Source organism: Silene latifolia, chromosome 2, assembly GCF_048544455.1.
Source record: "Silene latifolia isolate original U9 population chromosome 2, ASM4854445v1, whole genome shotgun sequence".
In the NCBI taxonomy this organism is placed as follows: Eukaryota; Viridiplantae; Streptophyta; class Magnoliopsida; order Caryophyllales; family Caryophyllaceae; genus Silene; species Silene latifolia.
This window is the reverse complement of record NC_133527.1, coordinates 9,509,353-9,526,360: the sequence shown is the minus strand read 5'-3', so window position 1 is coordinate 9,526,360 and position 17,008 is coordinate 9,509,353. Positions and strand designations below refer to the sequence as shown.

Here is a 17,008-nt window from a genome sequence, read left to right as displayed (position 1 = left end):
AAAGAAATCACACGTAGTTTCACCTCTTAATAAACCAAATCTTCCAAACTCACTCACTGTCTACAAATCCACCTCGCAACATGTCTCCATAAAGTTCACTATATACTACTCTTCTCAACCCCTTTAAAACGAACTTTCACTGTGTATATTCTTAACCCACACGACTCCTAACCATCTCACTCCATAATTCTTTACACATCTCAAGTTGCCACTATCCAAACCTTCCTTTCAATCTTTTCATTCTCACGTTCCTTAGACCCACATCATCCCTTACCCACTTTCACTTACTTTTACATCACTCAATTTCGCGAATAAATCACTCACCACGTCTCACCAAAACTTGCACCATGCCTCAATCAGCTCATCAATATTCCTTTTTTTTTTTTCCACTTCTCAGCACAACCACATATAACTCATCTCCTCCCACCAAACTCATACTCACCATAAGGTGCCACTCACCACCCCATAAGATTTGGTAACTTACGAATCAAGACCAACTTACATGTAAAACAATGCAATAAGAAGTAAAATAACAACTTTGAATTAAACATAATATGCACGAATGACAAAAGATAAGCATATGACCCAAAACAGGGGTCACTAGATCGAGTACAGGTCACTCGATCGAGTAGGTGAAGATCAGAAGCACGTAAAACAAATCACCAGGGCTACTCGATCGAGTAGCTAAGGTACTCGATCGAGTGCCCCCTTACTCGATCGAGTATCCTAGTTACTCGATCGAGTACCCCAATTCTCAGCACTGTCCAGTTTTCGTAAAACAGTCATAACTCACTCATTACTTGGTCTTTTTGGACATGTGACCTATCGTTAGAATCATAAAAGGACAAGCTATCACCTTCAATTAGAATCACATCAAAATCATTTATGCATCTCAAGTTATAACAGTTTAAAGACAACCTCTTTATAATCGAAAAAAAAAAAACACAACTACTTGATTTTACTTCCAAACAACTTAAACAACAACCAAGCAAACAAAACCAGTCCAAAACTCATAAAACCAGTATTCATAATCATATGTTACTATTTTCAAAAATCTAGCAACAACATCCATCATGCACATATATTATTTAGCTCATTAGTCATGTACTAACCGCATACTTTAAATTTTATAATTTTTCGTAACACAACATTCTCATACATTACAAATCCTATTTCCATGTTACTAATACAACAACGTTACAAATACACTTCGTCACTTAAACATATTCATAATCACAAAATCCATATTCTCATGCAATTGCTACCCCATCTTTTCCAATCAATTCATCCATTTCCAACACATTACTCATCATTCTCATGCACTTTTCTAACAATTCCAACCAACATTGTAAACCAACTATCATGCAACATGCTTTCAATCAACAACATACGAAATCACATTATCACCATCTTTTCTACACATTCCCCATTCTCCACATACATACATCCACTGATTCATGCCACACATCACCATATAGGTACACAATTCACAAGATAAACACATAGCGATCCCGACTCATATCCCATGGTGACCGGTTCAAAATTGTAGGGCGAGTTCGCGACTTTAGGACGTCTCCCAAGTCTTTGCATTAGCTCCTACAACCTTTACCCCGGGTTCATTTTAATTGACTCCCTATATTCATTGGGTTCATTGGTTACAGGTTTCAGGATCGTCGCTCTGATACCATTTGTAACACCCCCATACTCCAAGTGCCTTACCAGGACCACTCAGGTATAAGGATGCCACCATCTCGGTTACCCGAGGCATGATATTCATTAAACAATAACGAAACAACTTTAAAAGTAAATAAAGTTTAAAGTGATTACATAGCAATTCCAAACTGATAAAAAGAAATACAAGATTCTCGACGGCTCTCATGCTAAAACTATCAAAGCTACAAAACACCGTCGACACGGCGGAAGACTTCTAACCGCCACGTGATGACTCATCCCGGCTATCCCATACGCGTCATATCATACCGCTCAATAATCGCTCACCACCCCGAATGGATCACCACGTTTTTAAAACATTTAAACGGGTCGACTAATCACACAACTCAATATATCAACAATAAGATAAATGATGACCTTAACCGTCACACACACACAATCACGCCAATCCCAACAATCTCAATCATCGATCGTCCATTGGACCACCGCCCGATGGGGGACCGCCGTACCCACCAAATCCCCGCTCCTCATAATGAGCGATAACCCTATCCATTAATGTGCACATCCCCTTCCGTGGCGGGTTCCACGAAGGGCGAAACTAGGGCGTGAAGCCACTCCCGCAAGTGACCCCACTCAGCCGAGGACACGCCTCGAGAACCAGAGACAAACAATCACAATCAACAAACCGTCACAATACAATTACTATATTATTTAATCAACCACAACACATCAACAATCATCCCATTATGGGACTAATACTGAGTAGGAAATCCTACCTGAAAAGCAACACAATCAGACGGTCTCACAGCTGATATCAAAAGGCTTCTTCTACAACCCTCCTCCTATACATATCATCATATAATCACTACCACATCAACAAAAACATAGAAAACCCCAATCCCCAAAATTAGGGTTTAACCAATTCTAACGAAACAGTATAAAATTTATATGTAAAGCTTACCCTCGACACAAGGATCACAACGGTGTGAAGAACGATGAAATCCGACACCTCTAGCTCCGGGATTTGCTAATGATGCGATGACAGACAAACTACGTAACTCCTTTTCTCCTCACTTAGGTTTTAGAATAGATAAAAGAAACTAATAAAAGTGACGGACAACCTTTTATACTTATCTCGCATCATTTAACAAAGTCCGACAAAACATCCCCCGTAAACCGGCTACTCGATCGAGTAGCTGAGGTACTCGATCGAGTGCCCCCTTACTCGATCGAGTACCCACGTTACTCGATCGAGTACCCAACAGGTCAGAAACTATTTTAAAACGCAACTCACCCTTACTCGACAGAGTAAGGCCTACTCGATAGAGTACCCAGAGACTCATAAATCCGTAGTATTACATAAATAATAGAATTGTCCATATATATATATATAAATATACATTTTCTATATTATATTAAAGTGATGTTTATAGTTTTGATATAAAAACTTTATATTTCATTGGACAAAAAAGAATCGTATGAAAATTATATAATTAGATTGTGACAAAAAAATGCTATCATTAGAGTGTAGATTGTATTGTATTGTATTTTCTCATTATTAAATCGGGTTGATGTCAAAGTAGGTGCAAAAAAAAAGGTGTACTTAGTATGTTATTTGTCCTACATTGAAAAGTAATGTAAGTGTGGTGAATATACTATGTATAAATATTAGAATTGTCCCACATCGGAAGATTACCATAAGGTAGGGTGATCTTATGATTATAAATAAAAGTCATAACCCAAAATTTTTTGATTCTCTTAAGTATTGTCCGAGAGAGCTCTTAAAAGAGTTTGTATTACTGTCTCTACAATAATGATTTCTAACCTAAGTTAATCTTTGGAAAATCTTTTAGTTATTATAATATATGCTTTGTATTTCTTTTTTTAAATTCAAGTGATGTTTCTAATTTTTATACAAAAGCTTTTACATTTCATTTGGCAAAATAATGTCGGTAAAAAAAATTATGAAAATAATATTATTAGATTCAAAGTAAGATGGTGTAATTCTGAGTATGTTATTTGTCCCACATTGAAAAACAATGCAGGTTTGATGAATATATATTACATATAAATAGTAAAATTGTCCCACATCAGAAAAAAAATCCAAGTTTGGTGAATATATTACTTATAAATAGTAGAATTGTCCACATCAAAAGATTAGTATAAGGTATGTTGATTATATGATTATAAATAAGAGTTAACCCATGTATATATTAATTTCTTTTATTTTTTTTGAAATTTCCGTATCTCAATTATGTTAAATTTTTTTTGAAGAAAAACAACGTACAAATATTAATGGAGAGTACTTGATCATATTATTAAATTTGAATATAACTATTAGATATAATGAGTAGCAAATGTCTGTATTCGGTATTCGGGATTTGGTTGGATGTCGAACTAAGTGTATTCCGTATTCGGGATTTGGTTGGATGTCGAACTAAGTGCAAAAAAAGATGGTGTAATTCTGAGTATGTTATTTGTCCCACATTGAAGAACAATGCAGGTTTGATGAATATATATTACATATAAATAGTAAAATTGTCCCACAACAGAAAAAAATTCAAGTTTGGTGAATATATTACTAATAAATAGTAGAAGTGTCCCACATCGAAAGATTAGTATAAGGTAAAGTGATTATATGATTATAAATCATTAGACATAGAATGTAAACATTAAATCCTTATAACGTTTTTTTTTTTTTGCATTATAAATAAGTTAATTAACCCGTTGCAACGCACAGGCATTCAAACTAGTTTTTCAATATTTAATACTCCGTGTGTGTTTTACTCCATTATTAAGAAGTAAAGTACACAAATTCTTAAATCCAAACCCTACTTGACGAAACCGAACCAACTACGGTCCCATTCTTTTGGGTTAAGTGAAACTAAACTGAACTAAATATAACTGAACTGAACTAAAGTAAGGTAAACTAAATTAAAGTTTGCAGAAATGAGTAGAGCTGAAATAATGTGAGTTGAATTGAAGTGAGCTGAATTGAGCCGAATAAGTGTTAAAATTAAGTCCACCCAAATAAAATAACCTCATATAACCTAAATTTAATTTCAACAACGATCCAAACCGACCTAAACAAAACGATCCTACCATTTAATTTCCGCTCGACCAGACCCAATCAAACGGACTAATATCACGAGTCACGACTTATAACGCTCGAAACATATTCTAATTCAAATTGACTCGACTCGACTCGACTCGAACAGACGACTCACCAGCAGTCATCACCACAAACACTCAAACAGCCACTTATCAATGGCGACGGCGACATATCCGCCACCGCCGCCGTATTACAAGCTATACAAAGACTACGCTCAAAACCCTAATTCCGCTCCTCAACCTCCTCCTCCTATCAATGGCACTTACCTCTGCTATGGCGCCACTTACACTGTTCGTTTTCCACTTCTCTCTCTTTTAATTTTTCGAATTAGGGTTTCGAATTTGCGTTCAATTCTTCGTCGATTGATTTTTGTTTTTGTTAATTTTGAATGTGTAGACTGATGATGTCATGCCTAGTTTGGAAGATCAAGGTGTTCGTCAATTGTATCCCAAAGGCCCTAATATTGGTAATCTTTTCGATTTATTTCTCGACGCGCTTTTCATCTTCGGTTTGTTAGTGTTAACACACGGTAGGGTAGTGTAGGGTAATGCTGCGTACATCTGATCCCTTACCTGACATATTGCGGAAGTGCTTGAGGAAATGAGATTATGTTGTTGTTCAGCCTGTTATTTGTTTGTAATTGTCGGTTTAGGAGCTCGGTATAGTTGGGAAGGTACACGAGTTTAGGAAGTTTGTTAATGGCTTGTATGCGATTTGATAGAGTTGATAGATACAAGAATGTAGATGATCAATGCTTTCTTGAAGAGTTGAAGGGTTGAGTTTGGATGTTATTATCGTGTCATAGAAAACAGTAATCGACAATTTTCTAAAGATTTAATTCACAATAGCGTCCAATGGCTGGCATTGATAGTATAGAGTGACGCTCGTCTGGTGATGTCCATTTTTGCTATCGATAAGTGGTATTAGTAATTTGAAATGCATATGAAAAAGGATCATGCTCAAACAATTAGTTCATTTTCTAATTAATCAGGAACATTATTTCTAACTACCTAATCATTCACTTAGATTTTAAAAAAGAATTGAAGTCCCTCAATAGAGAGCTACAGCTGCATCTTTTGGAGCTTGCTGACATTCTTGTCGAGAGACCTTCACAGTATGCTAGGAGAGTTGAGGAGATATCGCTCATATTTAAGAATTTACATCACCTACTCAATTCATTGCGGCCTCACCAGGTACACTATGGATGAGTTGCTTTCTCTGTTCTGTTTCTTGTTCCTGCTCCTGTACTTATGGTTGACTCGTGTTATGCACTTATGCAATTTTGTCAATTCTGTTTGTAGGCACGAGCCACACTTATTCACATTTTAGAGCTCCAAATACAACGCAGAAAAGAAGCTATTGAGGACATTAAAAGGTGTGTGTTCTTTTTTGTGATCATCTGATTCATTATATGGACGATTATTAATTTAATATGTTGAACCATCCTCACTTTTCTTTATGCAAAAAGGTTGTGCTTCTTGAGATCGCTTTGAATGCCTTACCACTAAGATAGTATGGCTAAGACGCTAAGTAAAATTTATTAAACAAAATTGAACCAGCTTCTGTTCCAGAAGCATGTATTTTAGAAATTGTTCGGCATGTTGTGACCAAGTGCAAGTAATGTATCATAGTGGCTAGTGGGGCTTGCTCAAAAGCAGGTTCATCTGTGGGAGTAGTGTCCCTACTTGAATGTACTTGCTTACGAATGAATGGTCTACTAAATAGTTGTATCCTTATATAGGCTATATTGATAAAATAAATGTATATGTTTGTATATTACGTGATATGTTTTCCCTGTTACCTAGACTTTTGTACTACCTTGTGTGTTTGTGTATGGCACTTGAGGACACTTAACTTTGAGTAGAAGGCATGTTATTTTTTCTTGAAATAGGCAAACCGGACACCTTGACCCCGTGTCTCATTCTTTTAACCAAGTCTAACTGTCTTAAGTAACTTACATGTTGCTTATATGTCAGGGGACCTTATTTGAGTTGTATACGTGTCCATGACGAGTCTTATGTGTTGTGTGAGTCAACTGTGAGAGCTCTCCATCCTTTGGAGCGTGAACGTGCTCCGGTTATTGGTTTGATATTTGGCTTGCGAGGGTTGTCAATTGTCCCAAAACTTGCACTTATGAGTTGATAAAATATTGGATTTTAACAGTGTTGTCACGTCACACGTGTATGGCATTTTACCAACAATCTTGATAAAGAGTAAATTGTATTTAGTGGATGTGCATAGTGTGCCTGTATTTTAACATCCGTACCATAAAACTAAGATCTTGTGGTACGTCTGTATTTGTTGCCATTCTTTTGATCTTCTTATCTTGAAGTTTGATACTATATACGATATGATGACAACATTATCCTAGTGTCTTTTAGGGCTCAAAAATGCTTTAAACTTAATTAGGAAACTATCAGTAAATTGGTCGCCAAGAAGGAAACATCAGGAGATGACACTCTCGTACAAAAGGAGAGCACGTAAAATAATGCTTTTAAAAATAGTTTTGTGAACTATTCGTAAAGAGTAAGCTTAATCTTAGTCTACAGGTTGGTGGTCTTGCCCAAATTCCAGACGGCAATGAGAGTACATAAAAAGATAATAGTAGTGTTGAACTTGCTTTTAATATTTAATCTTAGATGTATGTTTGAAAAATGTTTGTGCTTTGGAAAAAGTTAATGATATTCTTTTGATTGGCATTGTGCTTTGGTAATAACAAATTTGTTTGATCACTTGATGTAACATAAGATGTTCATGAACATTTAGCATCATTGCCAGATTGTGATAGTTGGCTTTGGTTTTAATGTGTATATTTATGTTTGCTCTTCTTACCATTCTTCAAGAGCTAATGAGTATGTATCAATTTGTGTCGAATGAGATTCTAGATAAAATGGATCCATTCCTTTGGAGACTAGATATAACAATGGTCAATGGCTGATTTGTGTGGGCGTGGCATCTTGTTCCGATTGACCCTACATCTTTCTGTAATTTACGACCTTTTAAGTTCCTTTCTTTACAAATTAGTGAAAGTATTACCTAATATAATTTTTTTTAACAATTTACTACCTAATATCATCCATTTTATTAGAAACTGCTACCATGGTTTCCAGCAAAAAATCACGTAAAGAGACAGCTATACCCTTTAAGCTTTCCCTTTAATTACAACTGTACCATCTTCTTCCTCCTTATTTCACCATTCCAGCAAGCACCAAAGATATTAATTCAGAAGTGAATACTTTGATAGATATAATGACTAAGTTTAGGAAGAAATTTTAGGGGCTCATTTTGTTTACCCCCATCTGAATATGGTTTTCCTCCAAAAACTAAAAATTTTCTCCGCACCGAATTCTTTTCTTTGGCTCTTGCTAGTTATGAAAACTCGGATCATTTTCCACCAAGTAATTTAGCCCCAAACTTCTCTTTTCTTCCCTCCAAACTTTTCCTATTAATTTTTCGTTCATTATTCAAATTATGGTCGGCACAAATTTCCATAAATACTAGACTTTACCCAATCAAGGAATCTCCAATCTCAAGAGTGTTTGGAACCTTATGAAGAGATAAAGAGATGGAGGAGGTGAAAGGAATAGAGGTTGAATTAGATGGAAAGAAGAATAGGTTTCTTCCAAACAAAGATAGATGGTTATCTAGGGAGAGAAAGAGATAAAGGATGAAGATGTAGGAGGAAGGTGAACGAAGGAGGGGTGGAGGAGGGGAGAATAATAATGACTATGAATCACATAGGGGTATTTTCACCGCAGATACAATAAAATTAAAGGTATTTAGGAGGAAAACTGCAAATTTAGGCGTAAACTGTCCTAAATTCAAGCCGGAGCTCATTAGTGGTAGCAAATTGTAACAAAAAAATATCATAGTAGGTACTAGGTGGTAAGTTTTGAGAAAAAAATTATCAAGTAGTGATTTGTAAAAAAAGGAACTTGTAGCTAGTACAGAGTACCAACTTAGCCTTAGTTTCGTTGCAAAGTTATATGCGGGTATTCTAGTTTTAGCATTCCCTATTTTGGAGATATTGTGGGATCACCATATTAGAGAAGAGAAGCATTGAGATTGCTGTTAGTGGAAGGGTGAACTAGTAGAACTAAGGGATAATTGTCAGTTGAGTTGCGACTGGTTACGTTGTATGGTTATTACACTCACAGTACTAGAAAACTAAGGGAATTGCATGCTATTTCTATGTGGAAGTTGAATCGAGCTACGTTAATGTGAACTTCTTTTATGGCGAATGTTTTGATATGTTTGTATAACCACATTAGTCATATTATTGTTTTTAAGTCAGGAAGATGATATTTGCTAATAATACAGAACATGCATGCGTTTATCTCATAGTTTGCGACTAACTCAAAAGTTTTTCATGCTAGCATAAAAAAGAACCCTGCTACATGTACTTTTTTACTAGGGGTCATCTACTCATCTCTAATAAACTCTGCTGGATCAATCTTGGTACTTTTTAAGTTGTAGTTTTATGTATAGACAAAGTTACTGAAAAGAGTGATTTTGGATTTAAATTCTTTTTTTAAGTGAAGATAATGGAGGTCAAAATGTAAATCAGAGTAACAACTTTCTAATTTTAGAAAGAGAGCAATTGATTTTAAAAAAACTAAAAAGGAAATGAGGCCTATATAAGTGAAATGATGGGAGTGATATTAAGTATAGCTTGAAAAGTTATAACTTTTGATGGTGAAATAAGTTAAGCTTTCCCTCGTGCAACCATTTGAAAGTTACCCCTAATGAAGTAGTCGATTGACTTGCTGTGATTCCTCACGATGGTCGACGGCTTATAATATGGATTTAGGCTCTTAGTGACAATTTTAACATTTTATCGGATGCTTATATAACCATTCAAACGTTAGATAGTAAAATAAATAGAGAAAATAATGATAATGAAATGATGAACTTTGTTATTGAAAGCTTGTGAATTGAAACATTTGGAAGCCTCTCGATTCCATCTTCAAGGAGGCATGGATCACATTGACTTGTTCCTGCACAATAGGTGTTGGGCCTATTTACGGGTCCTTTTATGGCGTATTTCATCACCTGCTACAAACAATATCTTCCACTTGAAATTTGAAATATTAGCTTTGGGGATGATATCTCATTACATAATCATTCAGGCAAACGTAAAGCTATTTATTCTGATACTCAAATTTTGGTGTCTTCACTCAGCTTAACTCTTCTGCTACTTCTGTGTCTAGGAGGAGAGAAGAATCGCAGAAACTTCTGAAGGAAGCTCTTGGAACCTTGGAAGGACAGTGATGGCGGATTGTTCACCTGTCAATTATGAATTATTTGACGTGTAAATTCCGTGAGCAGCTCACTTGGTCATCATGTTGCTGGTATCTTGCTTACAACTGAATGTACTGACATCAACTATGATTTTGAAGACTTGGGTACGAGGACTGCTTTCTGACCCTCGTTATGAATGCCTCATGATAGTTTTTACTTCGCTGTCCTCTATCTCCGACTACCATTAGGATGTCATAGCCATAGTTTTTCGGATTTTACTTCTATCTTAATTTATCTGAGAGATGCAGATCTAGGAAGTAAGAATCGAAAATCTTAATTGTGCCGAGTGCATTGATGAATTACATTGTTAATCGATGTTGTGTTGTACACTTGTAATCGTCATCCCAACATTATCCCTCTCTAACCAGACTGAATAATGTCAGCCCATCCCTCACCTTCCATCATCTTCATCTTTCCGACAATCTTTTCTTTCTCCTTCAGTCCTCCGTCATCCCTTTCCATCTCCATCTCAAAACGTACGCCATTTTGTTTTGTGGAGCAAAAGGTCGGAAGAACAGATCAAGACGAAGTTTGTCTGGGGTGGATTGAAAGTATGGTGATGGAAGTTGTTCAAGATCGCTCGTATATTAAAATCGAACTCAAGCTCTTTAAATCAAAGCTCGATTTGTTTCATATGATTTTCCTCGAGCTTTTCTCAAGCAAAACTACTCGTTTACTAACCGAAGCCGATATAAAGATAGGGCACCGACATGTTCGAAATTGACTCGGAATTGAGTCAAAAATTGGACTCAACTCTCACTAGTAGACTCTTAAAAATTGAACTTCGAGCTCAATAGTTTGTCACTATCTTCTTAATGTTTAATCAACATATAAAATACCAAAACCATAAAATAATTATTTTTGGCTTTTTATTAATTTTTTATTTCAGTTTGTCTAATGAGATTGTCCTCGTGAAATTATTTGTTTTTTCATAAATTTTGAAGTTAATTGGATAGCGCTGTTTGGTAAACGGCATATTGGCCAATTTTTAGCATATTCAAGGGTTTTAGCATGTTTGACCAATCAATATGCTAATTTTAGTGTTTGGTAAACAGCATATTGAAACAACATATTTGGGGTCAATATGTTGTTTTACAATATGCTGCTTACCCCAGCATATTGGTTAGCATATTGTAAAATAGGAAAATTTTTCTCCATTTTACGAGGAAAACTAACAATCTACTAATCTGCCAATTACCAAACACTCAAATTAATTCTGCTAATTATAATATGTTAGTCAAACCTTCTGATAAAATCTGTCATTTATAATCTGCTTTTGCAATTTCTTATGCTGAAATTAATCCGCTATTTACCAAACAGGGGGAGAGATGTTAAGTTAAAATTATGAGAAGGACAAAGTTGTCAATTTTGCTAATTTTCCGTGATATAAAGTAATCATGACGACCACAAATAGTACCTAGCTTAAACCGAGCCCATTTCGCTGTTTTGTACCCGTAAGTCATAACTAGAGAGGCAATGGGTCGTGTCGTGCCGGCCTGTCATGCCTAGCCACAATTTTGGCCCGGCCCGGTCACGATCAATCGTGCTTTTGGGGCGTGCCGTGCCGGCCCGCTCCCCCCTTATGGCCCACTCCTTGGCCCGGGTAAAGTCGGCCGGGCTCATGTCGTCTGTCGTGCTTCAGGTGTTTTTAATGGTTTTTTAATTAATTACCCCTAAAATCGTCGTGCCTGACCCATTGTGCCTCGTGCCGGGTCGTGCTTAGGCACTTTTTTTTTGGAATTTTGGCGTCGCGGCCTGCCTTTTACCCCAGTCGTGCCGGACCCGGGCCACCTCATTTTCTTCACCGTGCCGAACTCATGCCGGATTCGCGCCGCCCGTCTTAGCCCGACCCGAAATGCCTACTCTAGTCATAACCTTATATAGATCCATAGACCATAGTCCATAGTTCATAGTCCATAGTCCATAGTCCATAGTCCATAGTAATTGGGAGGATATACTTGACAAAATGCCAAATAAAAGGATCAATTAGCAATAACAAAAGAATAAGAAGGGTATAGCTGCAAAGTAGAACCTTCTCGAACGTCCCTTTGCGTATATATTCCTCATTAATCGCCCTTTTTCAACACGAGAAAATCACTTTGTTTCGCCAATATTATTTTTGCACCACAAATTCATTATTCATCTCCACCGTTTTCTGTTCTTCAATTCAAGGTACATCATCATGATTTTCTTTTAATTAATCCATTATTTATGATTTCCGCATTATTATTTGAGGTAAATTTTCGCCAATATTGTTGATTAGATTTTCAGTGACGATTTTTTTTGTGTTGCGGTAAAATATTTGAATAAATTGAAAACCCTATGCATGAATTTGAGAATCGATATCGGGTGTACCATGTCATCTCATCGTAGTATTAGTATACTCCGTATTATTTATTATACGTGGGAGTCGATATCAGGTGTACCATGTCATCTCATCGTACACACTAGCCAATCAAATTAGAATTAAACCAATTATTATGATTGACAGTGCAAGATCTAAATAAAGGTTTGGGTGGATTGTGATGTAGCGATTGAGTTTGTTTAGGTAATTTTAGGGTTCTTGATTGTGTTATTAATTTGTTGATTAGCGTAAATCGTTTTATTTTAGCGTTACTCTAATAATTTAGGATACGTATTAATACTCCGAGGTGGCTAATCTACAAAATAGATGTATTTCTAATTATTTGGACATCTCTAGATAGAGATGAAGTGAAAATCGTCGAGTTTTTTTTTATTTGTTGATGAGCAAGATTCCATCAATGTGAATTGTTTACGTAATTTTCATTTTGGCTCATTGTACGGTGTAACCGCGTCTGCCCTTGTTAATAAACCATTTCAACCAAAACCCAAGAAACTATCTCAACCAAAATCAAAACTTAAGCTTAATCTGGTGGTTGGAGTTCGGTGATCGATTTTATATTCAACACTCCCGTCACACGAATGCCTTTTGGGCTTGAAGTGTGGATGCAACTGTAGGCCCTTCCATACTAGCTCCTAATATTCCACTTTAGAATTGAGGGAGGTGAGATTCGAACCCGTGACCTTTGATCACATTGGATTTGATACCATGTCAAAAAATCATCTCAACCAAAAGTTTAAGTTGGTCGTTGGAGTCTATGATCGGTTTTATATTCTAAAAGCCCTCCTAACCTAACAATTTGTGGGAGTCTCAAGGCATTGTTTGTTGTTGTAGTTATTGTTCTACTAGATAGTGGCGAGTTTTTGTTCGCATTTCATTTGTTGGAATTTTGTATTGCGAGGAAATTTGCAGCACTAAAATTAAAAGTTTTGTAGTGACCTTTTCAAAAGGCTAAGTTGATTATTTGATGTTGGCGTCTGCTTAGTTATCTGTTTTTTCCATTGAAATGCAGGATAATGAGGGGAAGAAGTTACAGTTACAGCCCGTCTCTATCCCCACCAAGGGGATACGGAAGAAGATACAGGAGTCCATCTCCAAGGCACCGATATAGTCGTAGAAAGGAGCCTTCTGGTCCTACCAGTCTGTTGGTGCGAAACCTCCGACATGATTGCAGGTTGTTATTTTCTGCAGATCTCTTAGATCTTTTCTCTTGCTTTTGAGCTTTGTTGTTCAGTTTTAACTCTTATCTAATTTGGGGTGGATTATGAGTTAGATGAGCTTCTTTAGGGTTGTGTTTTGTTACCCGAGGGTTTGATTATTTGGTGCTAATTTTTGATGGGATTGGAATATACGGAGAAAAGGGTGCTAACTGCGAAGGAGTGAGTTATCGGGTAGTCTGTGTAAAATTGATTGTTAATCCACTGTCTTCTCTTTGCACTCTTCTCTCTTCATGGGCATATCCGTTCTCTAGAACTCAAAAAACCTGTTTACTTCCTAGTTATCGGTTTCTCAAATTTATTGTCTTTATTAGTTCACCACTACCTAAGGTACAAGTTGTAACGATTGTTGATTGCTAGTAAACGTTTAGTTATAGTTGACGCTATTTGACGGTTGAAGTCAATGAGGACAATAAAAATAGGATAGACTGATAGAGAGTATTTATTGTTTTAATGTTTTGATATTTGAGTATTGACGTAAAAATATTAAAATGTACTACATTAGTCGGAAACTTTAAACCGCTTAAAAAAAATACACATAGGCTCACTTTTAGCTTGTTTAGTAACTTAATTGCAGGGGGAAATGAGTTCCATAGCTCTTACTCAACTATGTCTTAGTGCCAGCCTTTTCTTCGGTCTTTTGTTGCTCTTTTGCTTTAAGTGAAGTAATCATGTAATGATTTGTTTGGGTTTGTCTCATTTGAGTCTGTCTCAGACAAGTTTTGCTATCAAAAGTATTGGAATGATCATATTACAGCCTTGGCTTTCATGACATTCGTCAAAAGTTGTATGGGACGGCCTTATTTAGTGGGATTCCGGTTCATTATTCGATTAGGCTTTGGTATCTTGTTTTATGTGGATGGGAACAGTGTTTAACAAAGTATCCTTATATTGCAGGCCTGAAGATTTGAGAGTGCCGTTTGGGCGATTTGGCCCAATCAAAGATGTTTATTTGCCTAGGGATTATTACTCTGGGTGAGTTTAATGAAGTTGCTTTATACATTTTTGCAGTAGTAAACATTTTTTAGAGCATCGGTATGTTCAGAGTCGAGTGTTTCTATAACTCTCCCGGAAATTTAGGCAGCCCTTGGTTCAACTGGTTTGAACTTGTAAATTGTCGTGTTTTCAGCTTTCACTAATGCGGCATTTTATTTTCATTTTGTCTCCTTTCTTTTAGCAGTTAGCAATATGGTACCGTTTTTTTTTTCTTGGGTATTTCTATTTGTCGTGTCTTTTAAATCTCCTTCCCATAGTATGGTACCGTGGTTTCTTAAAAGTTCTATGTTGCTTCTATAGAAATGTCACTAAGTAATGTCAAACGTTGATGGCACCAAATAATTAGAGTTCTGTGTTGTTTCTTAAGAGTCAAAGACTGAAGACACCAAGTAATAAGAGTATGTTCAAGATTTCAAGTAATGAAAGTCTTGTTCAAGAGTTATTAGTGTTGAAGAATTGAAGAAAAGAGTTTGGTTTCATTTTGAAGAAGACATTGAAGTCTTCTCTGATATCTCCAAGGTCAGCCGTCCTATGATCGGTGTTTAATGTAGTACTAACATTGTGGGATATTTTTTTGGTTTAATAGTTTCAGCAGGGATTCAAGCATCCGAATTGAAGATGAAGTTTTGAATTATTTACATATTTTTTGTTTCTGAATCTGAATATATAATGAATGTGCAGGGAACCTCGCGGTTTTGGGTTTGTGCAATTTGTGGATCCAGCCGATGCTGCTGATGCCAAATATGACATGGATGGTTATGTCCTCCTTGGTCGAGAGTTAACTGTTGTATTTGCAGAGGAGAACAGGAAAAAGCCAATCGAAATGAGGGCAAGAGAACGTACCAGGTAGTTTTTCTTATGCTTTGGCGCGTTTTTTGTCTGTTACAAGTTAAATTTGATTGCCATGAAGAGTTAAGCAGTCTAGTTGTCTTTTCCCTCATTTTTCGGAAAGGAAATTTAGAAATATTGGAATGTACTTACTAAACCATGCTATTTCAACTTTGTAGGAGTCGGTCTTATAGCCAAAGGCGATCTTCTGTTAGCTATTCTCGTTCCCCTCGATATGGAAGAACTTATTCTCGTAGTCGTAGCCCATATGATTATTCGCCTAGACGTAGTTACTCAAGGTACAATCATATCTGTTTTCTTGTTTTTTCCTGTATTGATGCTATTACTTCAACGTTCTAAATGGTGTCGTGGTTGTTGTCTAGGTCCATTTCTCCAGGGGATAGGTCACATAGAGGACGCTCGTACTCTAGATCTCCAAGCCGAAGCCCTTATCATTCAAGGCGTCGAAGCTACAGTCGTAGTCTGACTCCAGGGTACTCCCGATAACCGTAACCTGGAACGCCGTTGGTGATTTAGTGTTGCATGGATATGAGTCATGAGAGAATGTAAAATGTGTGGACCTCCCATACTGCAAGTCTGCAAGCGTGGTCAAGGACTCGAGGGGTCGCCTTTGGTTATTGGAGTCGAAGTTTAACCTTTGTATCTTAACTCGGTTTATTTTAGCCTCTTAGGTAGTGGTAATATTAGAGCTACTGTCAGAAATACTTCCTAAAGCTCGATTATTGGAGTCGGTTATTGGAGTCGAAGTTTAACCTTTGTATCTTAACTCGTTTATCATTCTACTCCTGTGTTTTTTATTACCACTATCTTTGGATATGGGCTTTGGAGAGAAATCGCGATTCTTGAGAAATGAGCCGAGGGAGCTTTTTGTGATTTTGATATCTGATAATGGCATACGCTTTCTTTCGATCCCAATTTGTGTGTAGAATTTTGGATCTTGCTTTCCAGATTGCGATTTGACTGGTTGAAATATTGTCGATTTATATTCGATTGATTTGCGATAGCGAGCACATGTCGTGTATGTGAAGAGTACGCTTGTAGGGGACAAAAACAAGAGCATCATCGGGCATCTTCATTGATTTTTGACCTGTTCCAAATGAGTGACCTCCAGTTGAGAGATTCCAAGATGGGAGGTGTAGGTTTAAACTGTGAAAATAACCGACATTATGCGTTTTGTTTTTATGTTGCTGCTTCTATGTTACTGTAAAGTGTAACCTCAATCGAGTAGTCGACTTGGTCCAGCCACGGGCATACATCTTGCACGTTGCTAATCCGCGAATTTTGCTAATTCATTAAGGTGAATGTCGGAAAGGTTGCGTAATTTTGACTGACCCATGACGTCTTATAGCTATGGTATGGTAACCAAATCGGCCCACACAATAAACTCAACAAATAAGATACAGCAACTCTCCTATAGGACCGTCCTATAGCATAGGACTGGCCCAAAAGGAGAGAAGCCCAAAGAAAACAATTAAGTTTATTTGTATTTTAAGTTTATTT

General features: G+C 36.7%; 2 protein-coding genes across 2 annotated transcripts; both read left to right on the top strand.

The window, feature by feature from the left end:
- The first annotated feature begins 4,825 nt into the window (after window positions 1-4,825).
- Window positions 4,826-10,485, top strand: LOC141642213 (mediator of RNA polymerase II transcription subunit 7a-like). Its single transcript, XM_074450930.1, has 5 exons — window positions 4,826-5,073; window positions 5,180-5,249; window positions 5,810-5,976; window positions 6,085-6,158; window positions 9,994-10,485. The coding sequence occupies exons 1-5, from the start codon at window positions 4,939-4,941 to the stop codon at window positions 10,052-10,054; spliced, it is 507 nt and encodes a 168-aa protein (XP_074307031.1). The 5' UTR covers window positions 4,826-4,938; the 3' UTR covers window positions 10,055-10,485.
- Window positions 10,486-12,144: 1,659 nt separating this feature from the next.
- LOC141642214 (serine/arginine-rich SC35-like splicing factor SCL30A) lies at window positions 12,145-16,423 on the top strand. Its single transcript, XM_074450931.1, has 6 exons — window positions 12,145-12,256; window positions 13,459-13,620; window positions 14,561-14,638; window positions 15,341-15,505; window positions 15,667-15,786; window positions 15,871-16,423. The coding sequence occupies exons 2-6, from the start codon at window positions 13,463-13,465 to the stop codon at window positions 15,992-15,994; spliced, it is 645 nt and encodes a 214-aa protein (XP_074307032.1). The 5' UTR covers window positions 12,145-12,256; window positions 13,459-13,462; the 3' UTR covers window positions 15,995-16,423.
- The last annotated feature ends 585 nt before the right edge of the window (window positions 16,424-17,008 follow it).

Bases quoted from the DNA above. Each gene is read 5' to 3' on its own strand.
- LOC141642214 (XM_074450931.1), top strand. From the start codon at position 13,463: ATGAGGGGAAGAAGTTACAGTTACAGCCCGTCTCTATCCCCACCAAGG. The intron at 14,639-15,340 runs GTGAGTTTAATG...ATGAATGTGCAG, and splicing joins CCTAGGGATTATTACTCTGG to GGAACCTCGCGGTTTTGGGT. The intron at 15,506-15,666 runs GTAGTTTTTCTT...TCAACTTTGTAG, and splicing joins AGGGCAAGAGAACGTACCAG to GAGTCGGTCTTATAGCCAAA.
- LOC141642213 (XM_074450930.1), top strand. From the start codon at position 4,939: ATGGCGACGGCGACATATCCGCCACCGCCGCCGTATTACAAGCTATAC. The intron at 5,250-5,809 runs GTAATCTTTTCG...TCATTCACTTAG, and splicing joins TCCCAAAGGCCCTAATATTG to ATTTTAAAAAAGAATTGAAG. The intron at 6,159-9,993 runs GTGTGTGTTCTT...TTCTGTGTCTAG, and splicing joins GCTATTGAGGACATTAAAAG to GAGGAGAGAAGAATCGCAGA.